Below are 14,561 nucleotides of genomic sequence, written 5' to 3'. Positions count from 1 at the left end.
ACAGGGCTCTAATTATGTTTAACTAGAATCTGAATGATCTAATTACTTAACATCTTATAGCACAAACTACCGAGGACATCTGGTTGAGCAACTGGTAAAGAAGTCTGGGAAATAAAATGGCTGTTCTGTACCCTGCTCGGGACCCCTGCAAACAGCTCTCCCACTAGACAGGCTCGTTCTTCCACCCCACCCGACACGTCTGCTGACTGAAGGCAGCCCTGCAAGAACAAATCATCCACCGGTTCAAAGGTAGCAGTCAGGTGAAGAAAAACTCTGCAAGTGGCACAAGTACGATGACAGGACTTTGAAAGAGTTTTTCATTTTGCTCTGTTCTTCGTCGGACAAAAATTCAAATCACTCTCTTGCATCTCTGGGGCTCCTTCTGCCACCGTTCTTCAGAAATTGAGGAACGAAGATCGCCATGAGTGCCAAAACTGAAGTCAGCTCGGCTATGTCGGTGCCAGCAGGAAGCTCCCGCACCTGCAAGCCTCGGAAGATTTAAAGGTTTTAAACCACTGCAATAGCATAAGGGAACAGATTCAGCAAGTCTAGGGAAAACTCCACTGCAGGACCGTAAAGCCATTCATACAGTGAGCACTAAGGTTCAACTGGAAATAACCAGCAACAGGAGCTGAAGGATCTCTTTTGGCCATGAAGCACTTCACTTACATGGTTTCCAGAATGTCAGTCTTGGTCAGAGCCTTTCCCTCGGCCTGGCCATCTGCCAGGGCGATATCGCACTACATACCTGAGGACTGTTCAAAGGAAAGGGTGCCCGAAACACAGGAAACTGCTATCGTGACCCATATTGTGCAGACACGCTCCCACTTTGATCTCTTTTCCTTGAAAACACAGTGCACTGCACCCAACAGATTAACCTGACGTGGTCAAAGAAGAAATAAAACCTAAAAGTTCTGGTTAAAACCCAGTTATAGCTGCCGTTTTCTGTCTTTACTTTTCCTTAACGAACAGATGGAAACCAGCAATAACCATCTGCGTAAAGCAGCAATAACTGTAAAGCACAATAATTCCACAAAAATACGCTAACAAGGTCAGTTAAGTGTTTCTCTAATTGTCTACTGCCCGTGACCTTTTTCAAAGATTTCAGATGAAAAACAAAACCAAAACAACTTGTGAAAGATCCTCTGGCACCTTCAACAGTAGCACAGTTCGTTTCTGCATCCTGGGGAAATTCCAGTTTGGGAACAAAGTTCTGCCTTCCCAGATTCCCCCCCTCGGAAGCAGATATGCTTCGTGCTCTGCCTCCTGCCCTGCTAGGTGTAACATCCAGCTCCCACCCGCCATCAGAAAACTGATTATCCCTGAACGAGCAGTAAAACTAAGCCATTCCTGTACGTGCAACGCAGCAAATGTTTTGGAACCCTTCATGATCAAAGCCACTCTATTAATAAACTTATATTTTTATATTCCTTGCAGCTGAAAAATCCAATTAAAACATTACAGTGACCTTTTACCAGAGAACTAACTACTGTCACAGTGAGGATAAAGTATCAGAAGGCACCCTAGCAGGGTTCCAGCAAAAACTGGATAGACACTGAAAGATACTATTATAGTTGGTTTACTTCAGTCACTGGGGTGGTAAAGGATGGCCTAATTCAATAGGAAGATCTGAGAGGCTTTTATTAGGTCTCCAAACTAGTGTAGCTGACAGTTAAACAAAGTGTCAGGCCTTAAGTCAGCATTTAGAAAGTAAATTTATAATGAAGAGCTGACAATCAAGAAACCGAACAAAGAGGCTGCTGCCAACCATCAACATTGTTTTAAAAAAACAGCCCTAGCTACTGAGTGAAAATTTCTTATCACTGAAATTAACTTCACAATTGGCTAGTGAAATTATTATACCAAACAAATCAGGCACTAAAAACATTATGATATATGAATGCCTTTTGTCATGACATATCTATCAGTGAACAAGGTAAAGAGCGATGAATGCCCCAAAACAGCAGAAGCAGGCGTGCTGCTCCACAGCAGGCGTGCCTGCTAGCTTACCAGCTTCCACTCAACCCATCTGTACAAAACCAACGTTCCCTTCAAAAGTGAAAAATAATACATATATCCATCACTGCCTGACACCAGGAGCTTCCACATTTGCTTCTGTGCTCCAGGAGAAAGCCTCCAACACCAAATGCCTGCCTACCATCGCCTTTCACCAGCACAGACCCTGAAGGGCACCAGCAGCTGCAAGCCTGTGCAACAGGAGCCGTAACACCCTCCAGCACAGCGGGCAGCAGGCAAGCACACAGAGCCCCTTCCACAGCCTGGGGACAGGCGGCACTGAACGACCAAGCAGAGCATGCCACGGTCCCAGGCTGACTTTTTAGCCCTGGCAGTCAAGTTAATTTTCAAAAAGATGGGATGTACAACAGCTCTGGGGCACAGCGACCACTTCCCAAGATCCTGAAAACAATCTGAACTACTAACTTCTCCTAATCCTAGTTAAAGTAGGTTCTCACAGCTCCAATTTTAGACTTCAAGTACTATTGACAGGACAGAAAATCCCAGAGAGTGACATAAATCAAGCTTTACTTAGCTTGGCACATTAAAGAACTAACTCTTCTCAGGATATGTCAGGACATCTCCGATGCTAACGGATTTTAATTTATTATCTAAAACAAGGTGATCACAGCACAGTGTGTGTGCTGTTTTAATCATTCGTGCTGTATTTAAGATAACACCGCAAGACAAAAACCCACACAGTTCTAGTTTCATGAGTTGATGGCATGGAGCACAGCAAAGGACTCGGACAGAAACGAGTATCAGAAGTTGCACAGAAGAAAGCAGCTTTACAATACAACTTTCCAGTTGTGGGACTGACCAAAGCTCTGCCTGCACATACACAAAAAGCCTGAAACTAGCTCCTCCTTGCAGGCATGGAAACAGCAAACAATGTTTGATACATGAAACTGAGAGCATGGCTTTGGAAGACAATTTGATTCAAATGCTGATCTAAAACAGGGAAATAATCCCCAGCCCTGCAGCGGTTAAGGACTGTCAGTAACAGACAGCATCCACAGTCTCGCACGATCAAGACTCCCACAAGAAAAACTTTCTTTGCTAGCAAAGTAAGCAAGATAAATTCTCACAGACCGATGCTTCCCCCCTCACCGTCTGCCTCACCACGCACCTAATGCTTCTCACACCCTGTGAAGCCGGAGCAGAGCAGCCCCCCGAGCTCACCCCCACACAGCAGCAAGCATCGACTCACTTTTGCAAGGAATGAAAAATCTGTGTACAAGCAGTAATTATGAGCATGATGTACGTTCGGTTGCGAAAACGAGCAGGGTGTTGTGAACAGCAGCGGAGAGATGAGCTGAAGACACAATATTAGCAGCTGCCCTTTTCCAACACCCGAAGAATTTCAATAGCAAGGCACCACGCCAAAGAAAACGTGCAGAAACCTATAAGCAAAAGAGAACCAGAACTCCTGAAAGAGACAGGACAGAGCTGCAAGCAGGGAAGGGATGAGTAACTGGTGGATTCACTTTTTTCTCTTTTTGTTTTTTAAATATATCAAACACTTCTTGCACTCACACAAAAGAAACCAAGGCTACAATTATGTAAGCAACTGTGCACAGACATCTCTCCACAGAAAATCAATTGCAAGACTACTGGCTCCTTTTTTTTTTAAATGTTTAATATTATCCTATCCCCACAATTAGTATCAGAAAAGCAACTATGCTCATACCAGACATACCAAACCAAAGTTGAGTACTATCAATATTAACACAGACACAAAAAAGTTGAAGCAGAAAAACAGATACATAGTTTGCTGACAAAATGAACATTATCGTATTTCAAATCATACACAAAGGGTGCATTTTATTTATGGCTGAAAATGAAGCAAACATCTTTAAGTGATAACACGATACAAATTTAGTTTGACATGCACACGCAATAAAATGTGTAAATACCCAATAAAAATAAAATGAAAAATAATTACAGACAAAACACGAGTATAAATTTTATTGAGCTATTCTGACAACATTTGTATTTCACATCAATGAAACAAGAAAAAGAATTAAGTTGATTTGAAACATGAGATAAAGGAAGAAAAAGGAGAAGCCACTGGACTGGTCTGGAGGGACTCATCTCTATCCACAACTCAACCATGGGCCAGGTTAGAAAAGGCAGCTCCTTCCCAGCCAAGCTCCATCAGAAGACCACAACCACGCATGCGTTAAAAAAAGCACATGCACTAATGCTTACTGGGTCAGGGCCTCTGTGTTGTGCTAAACAGGGATAAAGCTTCTTCACCTTTGCAAAGTTCAGCGAGCCGAGCACACGAGACCTGGTCGTAGGGGCGAGCAGGAGCCCTGCACCTCTCCAGCCTCGCAGCTATGCAGGCAGCAAATGCCTGCGAAATGAGCCGGCGATCAATACTTCTGATGGCACAAGGAGGCATCTAAATCATAACCTCTAACCCCGCCGACAGCCTTCACAGGCTATCGATACTTAGACTACAAAAACTGAACAATTTGGGTAAAGATAAAAGTTGCGGTAAGAAAAAGTTTCAAGCTACTCCATCATCTGTCTTCGGTGAATAAAGAATTTAGATAAGAGTCTAACACCTTACATAAAAACTGCTCAGAACACATCCCTCTCTTTGGCCATTCCGGGGGCTCGCACGCTGCCGCTGCCAGCCCTTACCACCACCGGCGCCCGGCCGGGGTAAAAGCGCTGCTAGCGACCGGGCATCCCCGAGATGGCAGAGGCCGGCCTGTCCCTCTGAAACAGGGAGCGGTTTCAAACCCACACTGCAGCCAGCTGAGAGCTGCAGTTTTAAATCATGCAACCACAAACTGTTGAACATTAAATTCAACATTCATATCACTGGGTGTCTATAATGTAAATTTTAAGCAGCCTTTAATGTACAGGGAAATCTGAAGGGAAACTTGATAAATTGCATATCTTGCTTTCAAACAGTATACCAAAGAACATGGAGGTATGTTTTAACCTAAGAGTGTGTGTATGTATGAATAACTCCAGATTATAACTTTATAACCATTTGCAGGAAACATTTTCTCCCAATGATCTGGTACCAATCATCAACAATATTCTTTCAGGACACCCAACTACTCAGTTCTTTTTTCACGTTCATTTTTACAGTCATTGCTTCCAGCAGCAAGCCTGAAAAGCACCTACAAACCAACAGTAGTACATCCTCTGTTCAATCCATTTAAAAAGAAAGCTAACAAAGGTGCAGAAAATGTAACAACTAAGTCATATTTACCCACAACATGGAACTCAGTAGTAGCAAAAAGGAATGGTAAGTGCTCGCTCACGACCTTGTATCTCAAAGCGCTCTCAAAGAGGGGTCAGAAACATTATCAATGGTTTCCAGATGGAGCAGTAAACCAGCAAAGCCAGAGTGGCATGCTCAGAGGCCTGAGCAGACCCGCCGCAGAGCCAAGAACAGGCACACAACTGCCAACAGCAAGACTGGAACTACCAACCTACTTCAAAGTCACTACTACCCAGTAACTATCGCTCAAAATGAATCCGAACCAATTAAAGGCTTTGTACATTGGCGCCAGTCCCCCTAAGCATTATTCCCCAAAGTAAGTATTCCCAGTGCATAGATTTTTTATGGGCTCATGCATATCAGCTGAAGCCTACGAGTCTGGTTAGAGAAATCTTTTGTTTTCCTTAAAATAATCGATCAGCAGCACCATGCAACCTCAAATACCTAGCAGAGGTACAGAAGAGAGCAGAAGCAGTAAGACTTAACCCACCAAACTTCTATACATTTCATCATCTGCAGCACTAGCTTTTAGCATTGCAGTTTAGTTTCTATAGGAATAAACTAGGGCATTTCCATGCAAAATATACCACCTCTTTGCATCCAAGATACAACTGGTCTGAGTCTTCATTTCAAAAAAAAAAAAAAAAAAGTCAAAAGCTATTAAATTGCCTTTTCCTCCCCTTTGTTTTTAAAGAACAATGAGAATGCTACTATTTACAATACCTTAAAATACCATCCAAGCAGTCAGAAAGCTATTTAAGCCTCACAGGAACATCAGCCCTATTTGTCACAGGGCAACATTAAAAATCTGTCAGTGTACTCTGAAGTCATACCATCACCCTGGTATCTCACAGACAGATCTTCTCAGGCTGTTTCCACAAGAACAGCTTGGTGGTAAACCCCAGGCTATCCTTTCATACGATCAGTGAGTGCAGGTGAGCTGGATTCGATTGCAACACTGCAGCCAGGCGTTTGTTGGGAGACCCTCCGTACTCCTCAGCTGCATGGCCAAATATTTATATAAATTCTAAAATAAGCTCTCCTCCCAACTGCACCGCACTAAGAGTTTTGTTTCCAAGACTTAGGCTTCAGCTCACTTCTTAACTCCTTCCTTTCTTCACCACTTCCCCCTATCCATCCAGCTCTTTAAACTGCGTCATTTCCCCCCCTCCACTTGCTTTTATTTTTACTTCCCTGCAGCATTACTGTCTCAGCTTGTCACACGTGAGCCAGAGACTGCAGCCAACATTTCTCAGCAAGGACAGACCTCTACGACGTAAGCCTCAGCAGTGATCCCAGCTCGCTGCACACACACACGCTCTAAACCAGTAAGAGCAATCCCACAGCGACGCAGTAACGCAGCAGCACAGGACCATCCGATCTCCACAGCTCACGGGATACTGTAAAATGTTGGCAGGAATTAGACCCCGGTCTGGCCTCACCTGCACCCTCCTGTGCCACGCACACCGGGGCTCACCCAACCATTCGCCAAACGCAAGATCACGGAATGCGATGAAGTGAGAGGTCTACCTCTGCTGCAAAATTCAGCCAGCCGTTTAGCAATAATTTGGCCTAAATTTTCACATCCTTCACAGAAACCTTGCACTGGCACTGCCAGATGCTGTTATGTCCAAGCTTGCTTCCTCACTAAGGTACATTTCCCCACAATAACAATTGTGTTCCCACACAACGGGATCTGCTCAGCTCCAGTGAATTTCTCCGAAAAAGCCTCAGGTACAGCCATGGCCTACACCTTTACATGCCTTAAAAAGCTCACAGCCAGAAACACAAAGATGTGGGGGAATTTAAAGCCTCTAAATACAGCAGCTTAAATGTATTTGTGCATCTGCTTTGGAGCTTTTCAAAGAAATCTTCACGCCTGCCTTCCCGGAGCAGATCACCGGGGGTCCGCAAACCCGTCCAGGAGGCAGAGCAGGGCCTGGCCTTGCCTCCCCTCCCTCCTCCCTGCGGAACCACAGCACAACTCCAGCCCTCACAGAAACTTCCTTATTACCCCAACTGTCGGCAAAGGCATTAAATTACTGGAAGGTAAGGAAGCGAGCAAACTGCCAGCAATGCAAAAAGCTCTTAGACAACGTTAGCCTGAAAGGCTCCAACTTCCAACCTACGTCTGCTGTAACGCACCCGCACAGAGCCGTCAGGCCGTCTCCTGGCTTTAGCACCTTCATACCGAGAAATACATTTATTCATGCTAAATACTCCACTCTGCTAAGTCACAGAAGTGACTGAGTAACAGCGTAGTAAGGATGGCTGTATCCTGCCAGAGTCAAACCAGGAGCACGACCAGGGAACCGCGGTGGATCTAGCACAAATTCTTTCCTGCCTGCTGCTTTCCCAGAAGCGCAAGTACTGGTGGACAGCAGGGCAGACCGCCGTCACATCCAACAACCTACACCCAACGTCTGCACACTTAGTGTTTCATCTTTTCTAAAAGCTCACCGCTGTTAACATTCCCTTAGCTCTCTGGGCTTCCATGTTCTTCGCAACCCAAGAAATGTAACACACTGTATTTCTTCATTATAACTCACAATAAAAGCAGAAATCACTAACTTATTTGCCTTGTCAAACCAGAGACAAAAACAAGCTGAAAGCATGTATATCACAAAATTACTAAAATTTATCTTATCTTTACTAATTTGACGACATTAACTACTCTGATCTTGAGGTCTAAGTTTCCCTCATCTTTCCTGGTAAATTCAACACCATGCCTGCAATCCCACGTGTGAACGCTCGTGTGCAAATCCCTTCGCCCTAGACTCGTCTTCCGCCATCTACCCCATTCCAGCTTTCTCCCTCTCAGCATCAGATCTTTCTCCTTCCTCCTTCATGCAACACTGGAATGCTGTCACTGATTCTCAATCCAGAAAACACCGCATTTTCAACACCTTGCCCATGAAGTATACAGGAAACAACTAAGCACAAAGATAAGCAAAGAATACAATGTAAAGAACATGTGCAAGAGAAATATGAATATACACGATGGGAACTTCTTGCCCTGCTTAAATAAACAGGACCCAAATCAATGAGCACTGCCTGTTTGGTGTCTGATAAAATACTAAGCTTCCACATATGTATCTGTTCTCTATCCAATAAATAAACTGCCTTTATTTTCAGCCTCAGTGTGATCAAACTGAAACTTTGGATTATGCATTTTCTACATCTATTTTTTGCATTACAAATCAGCTTGCAAATAAAGAATAATTGTTCACTGGAATTTTAGACTGCATGTAATTTCTTCTATAGCAAATGTTTCGCCATCACTTCTTTGGTATTCTTATACACAGCCAAGTAGTGCAATCTTTTCTCAAAAAATCCCAACTTTTACCATATTCCAAGTCCTCCCTGCTGCGCTTCTCAATACATTATCCAGTTAACCACAAACTTGGCACAAGGTTGAAACATGCACTAACTCTGCCATGTTTCAGATGGGCATTAATTCATTTGAGGAATGGGAAAGAGGGCTAGAAAAGCTTTCAGAAACTTCTTTCCAAGGAACAGGATTCAAGGAATCCTATGAAAGCCAAATTCTCGAGCCAGAAGTACACCAAGGGCCTTTCTTCCAGCCTGTCACCTGTGTTGGGTGTCCAGGGATACCACCCTGACCACCACAAAAGCCAAAGCCTTCCTGCTGCAGGGAAGCAACAACAGCCATCAGAGTCTACTGGCAGCGGTGCTCTGGCTTTTACAGCCCTCTCAGTTCCCACTATTGCATCTTCTTGAAGAGCTACCAAGCTGCTTTCCCTACAGGTCTCTGATCAGGCGGGGAAGAGCAGAAGCGCATTTACAGTAGCTAGAGACTCTCTTCCTGATACACATTTAACCACCATTATAAATAGTGAAGCACTGCCTACTTACAGGACAGAAACTACGAGTTCTACAGTGACCTGCACAGATAAACAAAATTAAATGTTCAGACGTGATCGCTAATTCCACTTCTGATGAAGCATGTTAACTCCTTCACTTACAGCAAATCAGCTTGTGCTCTGGTACAACCAGACCCAACTAAAAGATGCCAAGATATCCACCTGTTTCTAACTGAGTAATAGAAGTGCTTCAGTATTTAAAGGCTACTCATTATTACCTAGTTTTTCCAGATTTTGTTACAAATTTTATAATGTCCTAAGATCAATGGTTTACGTTAAACAATTAGTCACAGCATGCACAGACCTAACACCCCACCCTCACTTTAATCATATATGATGCAATACCAGGATGAGATTTTAAGAAACAGAAACGTGCGAGCAAGATTTGGCTTTAGATTTTCATTCCCTAACTTGACAGTAACAAGTTACACCGATCTGCACAAAAGCAGTAAGAAACCGTACCTGTTACCCTTATGCGTGCCTGCCCGAAACAGCTATGGTGACATTTTGAGACTTGTGTTTATCGTCACAATACTTCAACACACAGTTCGTTTAGTTTTCAAACGGTATTGACTTTTTCCACTCGTGTTGCAGATTCAGCTTAGATCTGAGAGCCAAGCTAGACTTACTCGTGCAACACTGCTGGTCAGAAAGATACGGCAGGACCAACTGTCTCCTCTGATGCAGATACATACACACACATATTCAGAAATATTAAGCAAAATCTGAAAGAGGACTGCATGCCGTACCCATGGGAATACAACACTCGCTTTCCTGTTCTCCAGCAGACGGCTGCTTTTATGGCGAAGGTGATGGTGACACCAAAAGCCACAAACTCGGAACAGGACCAGGCAACAGCAGGTAACCTTCACGCTGCTGCACGTCAACCCGATTCAGATCGCACAATTGCCTCCAAACAGGACATGCAGTTTTAACTCAAGGGCAACAGCATTTCTCCAGTGAGTTAATCTGCATTTATTGCCACAATATTCACTGTTTCAAGGATCTGTTTTCTCTACACACTGCAATTCCCTTGCCGTCAGTTATCAAACACGGGTCCATCCTCAACCACATGGCAAATTGATGCAGAAATGCCACGCCAATTCCACTGTTTCTTTAGGAAAACTTTCCTCAGCCGCGTGCCTTTCAGATACAGTCTCAAGCGAAGAGCACGTTTGATACCCATAGGAAACTGCCATTTTTGCATCTCGTATTCCATTTGTGAACAGACCTTTTTGTTCTTTAATCCAAGTTCTGAATTATTTAATCCTGTCTCCAACTCCTGAAATCTCTCTTCCTATAAACAAGAGGTTATTTAGTGAAAGGAAATAAATAATTAAAAGAGTCAGACCCTAAAGTGTTCCTGGCTCTGTTCTTAATTAATATTGATACAATCTTGAGAAACCTGCTGCTTACTATTACACGGCAGGTCGAAGCTCACCAACAGTTAAACGTCTTCTTCTAACAGAACTTAGAAGAGGAAGCCGTGAGCGGACAGGACGCACGTCGCTCCGCTGCCAGCCGTGTCGGACTGCAGCGTCTCAGCTCCTTACAACTTCCCCACACAGAACAACGACAGGTTCACAGCCTTCTAGACCCAGAGCTACGAGACTTGGAGTTTCCAGGGCACAGGTGGAACCGTGGCAAGCACAGATCCCTCAGGATTTTGCCCTGGAATAGGGTAACGGAAGTGCAGACGAAACCATTTTTATTTTTTGTAATTCCACACTCAAACTACTTTAGTATAAATGAATGACAGGGGAGGGAGGGAGACACGGACAGTTCTGTAAGACCAAACTTCATACTCCGTAACGACAGTTTTTATAGCATGTTGCTTCACCTGCAAGTGGGAGTAAATATTGCACTACCTCTCCATGCAGATGGGCAGGTAAAAAAATAAAAAGCTAATTTGAAACAAATTAACTATTCTGCATATGGATGAAGGTACTCTCTACCTCTCTGGCCACTCCAGGACTCTCCGCAGACAGACTGCATGCAAAGTTAATAAACTTCGCACTGCACGCAGATTGCCCGGTGAACCTGCCGAAAGGTGAACAGCCTCAATCCGCAACACGTATAAATAATCACAAGTCCTCAGAAGCAGATAACGAATACTGTTTAAACAAACCTACGCTAGCACTACCAGAACGCTTCAAAGGAGAAGCAAGCTGCTTGAGTCAGACCGTCACATTCAGCCTGCTAAAACGAGATTAAGGTTTGTGCAGCGATACTCCACAACAGGTTTTACAGTATGCACAGAAATTAAATTATGATAAAAGTGAGCTGTTTTTTTACCAAAAACAGAATAGAACAATCTATCAAAATGCCATTTGGCTGCGTTCATTACATTTTAGAATTTAATTTACATGATAGATACTTTAGTGTAGTATGTTTTAATCATAAACATTTCTGAAAGCTTTATTTTTATAGGCAATATTTAGACTTCTTCCCTGTTAAACGCAACACCACGGCACTAACGTTGGGAGCGTTTATTTTCCTACGCTGAGCAAGTACAACTACACATACACAGAGGCAAAAGCAAAAGTCCACAATTAAAGATGTCAGACCTTGTTTAACTACATCTTAATTTAATCCATTTTATTTTATACAATTCTACATCTGGATCTCATTTTCTGTATTCCTGTCGGTATTCCGGGTCACCATTAAGAACCCTTTCAAGTTAGCAAAGTTCAGCCAAGTCTACCTTAATCCAAATCCTTTAAAAGAAACAATAAAACAAGGGCGGGGGGAGAAAAGCCTGAACCCAAAGGCTCCTTTACCCCACCTCCTAATGCACCTGAAAGCCAGCAGGGACCGGCCTCCCGCCACAGCTCCTACCCAGCGCTTCCCCTCTCGGGGCTTGGCTTGGGGTTTGTTTTTCCTCCCGGCGAGCAGCCCCCCTGCGAGCCCCGGGAGGGGAGGGCAGGGCCCCGGCCCCGGCCCCCGCCAGCCCCCGTCCCGTCCCCTCACCTCCAGCGGGGCCGCGGCCCGGCCCAGCATCCGCGCACCGCGCTCCCGCCCGCCGCAGGGCTCCGGCCGGGCACCGCCGAACCCGCCCGGGAGGGGGCCAGGGGGGGCGGCCAGAGCCTTTCGAGCCCAATTTATTCCAACGGGAGGCACCGGCGGGGTCGGAGAGGCAGGGCAGCGCCTTCCCGCGCCAATCAACGGGGAGACGCGGGCACGGTGCAGCCCCGCTCCGCGGCGGGAGCGGCACCGGTTCATCCCCTGACAACCCCCCCCCCCCCCCTCCAGCCCGGCCCGGCTTATCTCCAGCCCAGCAATTACACTGAATAGTGGATCTGCAGTCTCCTCAGGGCACGCACCCCAAGGGCGCGGGGAAGCCGGTTTGCGAGGACAGTCCCTCGGAGGAAGGGGACTTGCGGGCTGCTGGGAGCCCGTACGGTAACCGCATCGATATTCCGCCCGCCTGTCAGCGCCCGGAGACCAGCGGCCGGGCTGGAAAGCCCGCGATCCCTGTCAGCGTGCCCTCCCGCCGGGCGGGACACCCCGCCGGCCCCCCCTCCAGCCGCCGCGCCCGGCGCTGCCCCTGCCCTCCTCCCGCGCAACCCGCCGGGCCGGGCCGGCCGCTCGCCCCCTTCCCGCCCCGCGGGACCCCGCCGCGGCTCCATCCCTCCCTCCCTCCCCCCGCCCCGCGCCGGCGGGGCGCGGCGGGCCGGAGCCCTGTGCCCGGCGGAGGGCCGGCCCCCGCCGCCAGGCTGAGGCGAGGCGGGCAGCGGCGGGGGAGCGCGCGCCTGGCCGGCACCACAGCGCCCCCAGCCCCCGCCGCTCCGCGCCTGCACGCCGAGCCCGGCCGGCTCCCTGCGCCCCCGCACAAAGTCCCAGCACTCGGTAAAGTTTCCCCGGCTCCCGGGGAGAAAAGGCGGCGGGGAAGCGGCGGCGGGAAGCGGCGGGCTGGAGGGGGGGGGGGGGGGGAGGGAGGCAGGCAGGCGCGGGGGAGAGGAGCGGCCGCCGGCAGCCCTGCCGCCGCCCGCCGCCCCGGCCGCCCCGCACGGCCCCGGCCGGCGGGGGGGAACGGGAAGCGGGGAAGAAAGCAGCCCGGGACGAAGCGGACGAAGCGGCGGCGGCCCCGGCAGCGCCGGCTCCGGCGCCATCTTGGGCTGATCGATGAATTGAACAAAGAGGATCAATTTCCGATGGGGCCGGTGATCAATGGCGGGGGGGGGGGGCGGAGGGAGCGGAGCGCCGCGGCCGGGCGGAGCGGGGGGTTCCCTTTAGGCGGCGCGGGCCGGCAGCGGGAGGAGGAGGGGGAGGCCGGGCCCGAGGGAAGGCGGAGAAGGGAAGGAGAGGGGGGCGGGAGGGGGGGGGGGGGGTCCGGCGGCGCGGCCCGGCCGGTGCGGCGAGCGGGGGAGCCTGACCTGCAGCTGCTGTAAATCAAAGCGCTTCCAATATTGAAACATCGATCCCACATTGGCCGCCATCTTGAGACATATTGAGACAGAGTGAGCGGCTGATAGAGAGAGAGAGGGGCTGGAGTTCAGGAGCCGGGAGGGAGGGGGAGGAGGAGGGAGGGAGGGAGGGGGGGCAAGGGGGAGGGAGGCGGGCAGGGAGCGCCCAAATCCCGGCCTGGAGCCCGCGCCCGCCCGGAACACGGACTCAGCCCGTGCGCTGCGGGGGGGCGGCGGGGGGGGCGCCGCGGGTGGGCGGGGCGGGCAGCGCGCGGTCCGGCCGGGCACGGCGGCGGCGAGGGGGGCGGTGGTGGTGCGGGGCGCTGCGGGTGCGGGGCGCAGCGCGGCTAATGGTCGCCGACCGCGCAAGGGGGGGCGGGGGGGGGGGAGGCTGTCAGCCTGCAGTCTGACGTGAGGGAACCGGAGAGTTTAGGGGGGAAGAAACAGTGGAAAAGTGCATCGGGGGCAGGGCGGGGCCGGGGCGGCACGAACCCGCCCGTGAGGGGACCGACCGGGGCTGGACGGGCTCTGACTGCCGGGCCGCTGAGCCCTCGGAAAATCGGGTCGTAGCTGCGCGCAGGATCCATAGAAACGGAGGTGAAAAGGATGGAACAACTTATTTTGTTCTAAACAATCGTGTTGCTATAAATACGAACGTTTCCCTCGTTCCTTTCCTGAAAAGCGCCGAGCGTTTGACCGGGCTCGTCTCTTAACAAAACAAACCGGCGTGCCCGGGCAGCCTGCGGACACCCGACCCCCGCGACGCGTTCCCGGCGGGGAAGGGGCAAAGGCGGGGCTGTACCTGGCCCCTCTGAAATCAAGCAGCTGCTTTTCGCTGTTTTGCACTTCCTTTGTGAAAGGGAAATAACATCTTCCTCTGGGTTAGCGGTTGTCGATTTTTTCCCAAATTGTGTTTGATCATGGAGTGAATTTAGTGCTCGCTCACGTCAGCGGGTTGGCTACTTGAAAATGGCTCTGGCTATGTTTTGAGAAGTTACGGCGGAGCAA

General features: G+C 48.7%; 1 protein-coding gene across 4 annotated transcripts in view; it reads right to left on the bottom strand.

Annotated features, from left to right (window-relative positions):
• Positions 1–13,651, bottom strand: part of CUX1 (cut like homeobox 1) — a 283,847-nt gene extending 270,196 nt beyond the window's left edge. For all 4 annotated transcript variants that reach the window (XM_075439947.1, XM_075439944.1, XM_075439945.1 and 1 more), the window contains exon 1: positions 13,524–13,651. In XM_075439947.1, the coding sequence (XP_075296062.1) occupies positions 13,524–13,586 (63 nt within the window). In that variant the 5' untranslated portion in view covers positions 13,587–13,651. The remainder of the gene's footprint in view (positions 1–13,523) is intronic.
• Between the last annotated feature and the right edge of the window lie 910 nt (positions 13,652–14,561).

The sequence above is a fragment of the Opisthocomus hoazin genome, chromosome 20, assembly GCF_030867145.1.
Source record: "Opisthocomus hoazin isolate bOpiHoa1 chromosome 20, bOpiHoa1.hap1, whole genome shotgun sequence".
Taxonomy (NCBI): Eukaryota; Metazoa; Chordata; class Aves; order Opisthocomiformes; family Opisthocomidae; genus Opisthocomus; species Opisthocomus hoazin.
This window is presented reverse-complemented; position numbering and strand designations above follow the sequence as displayed.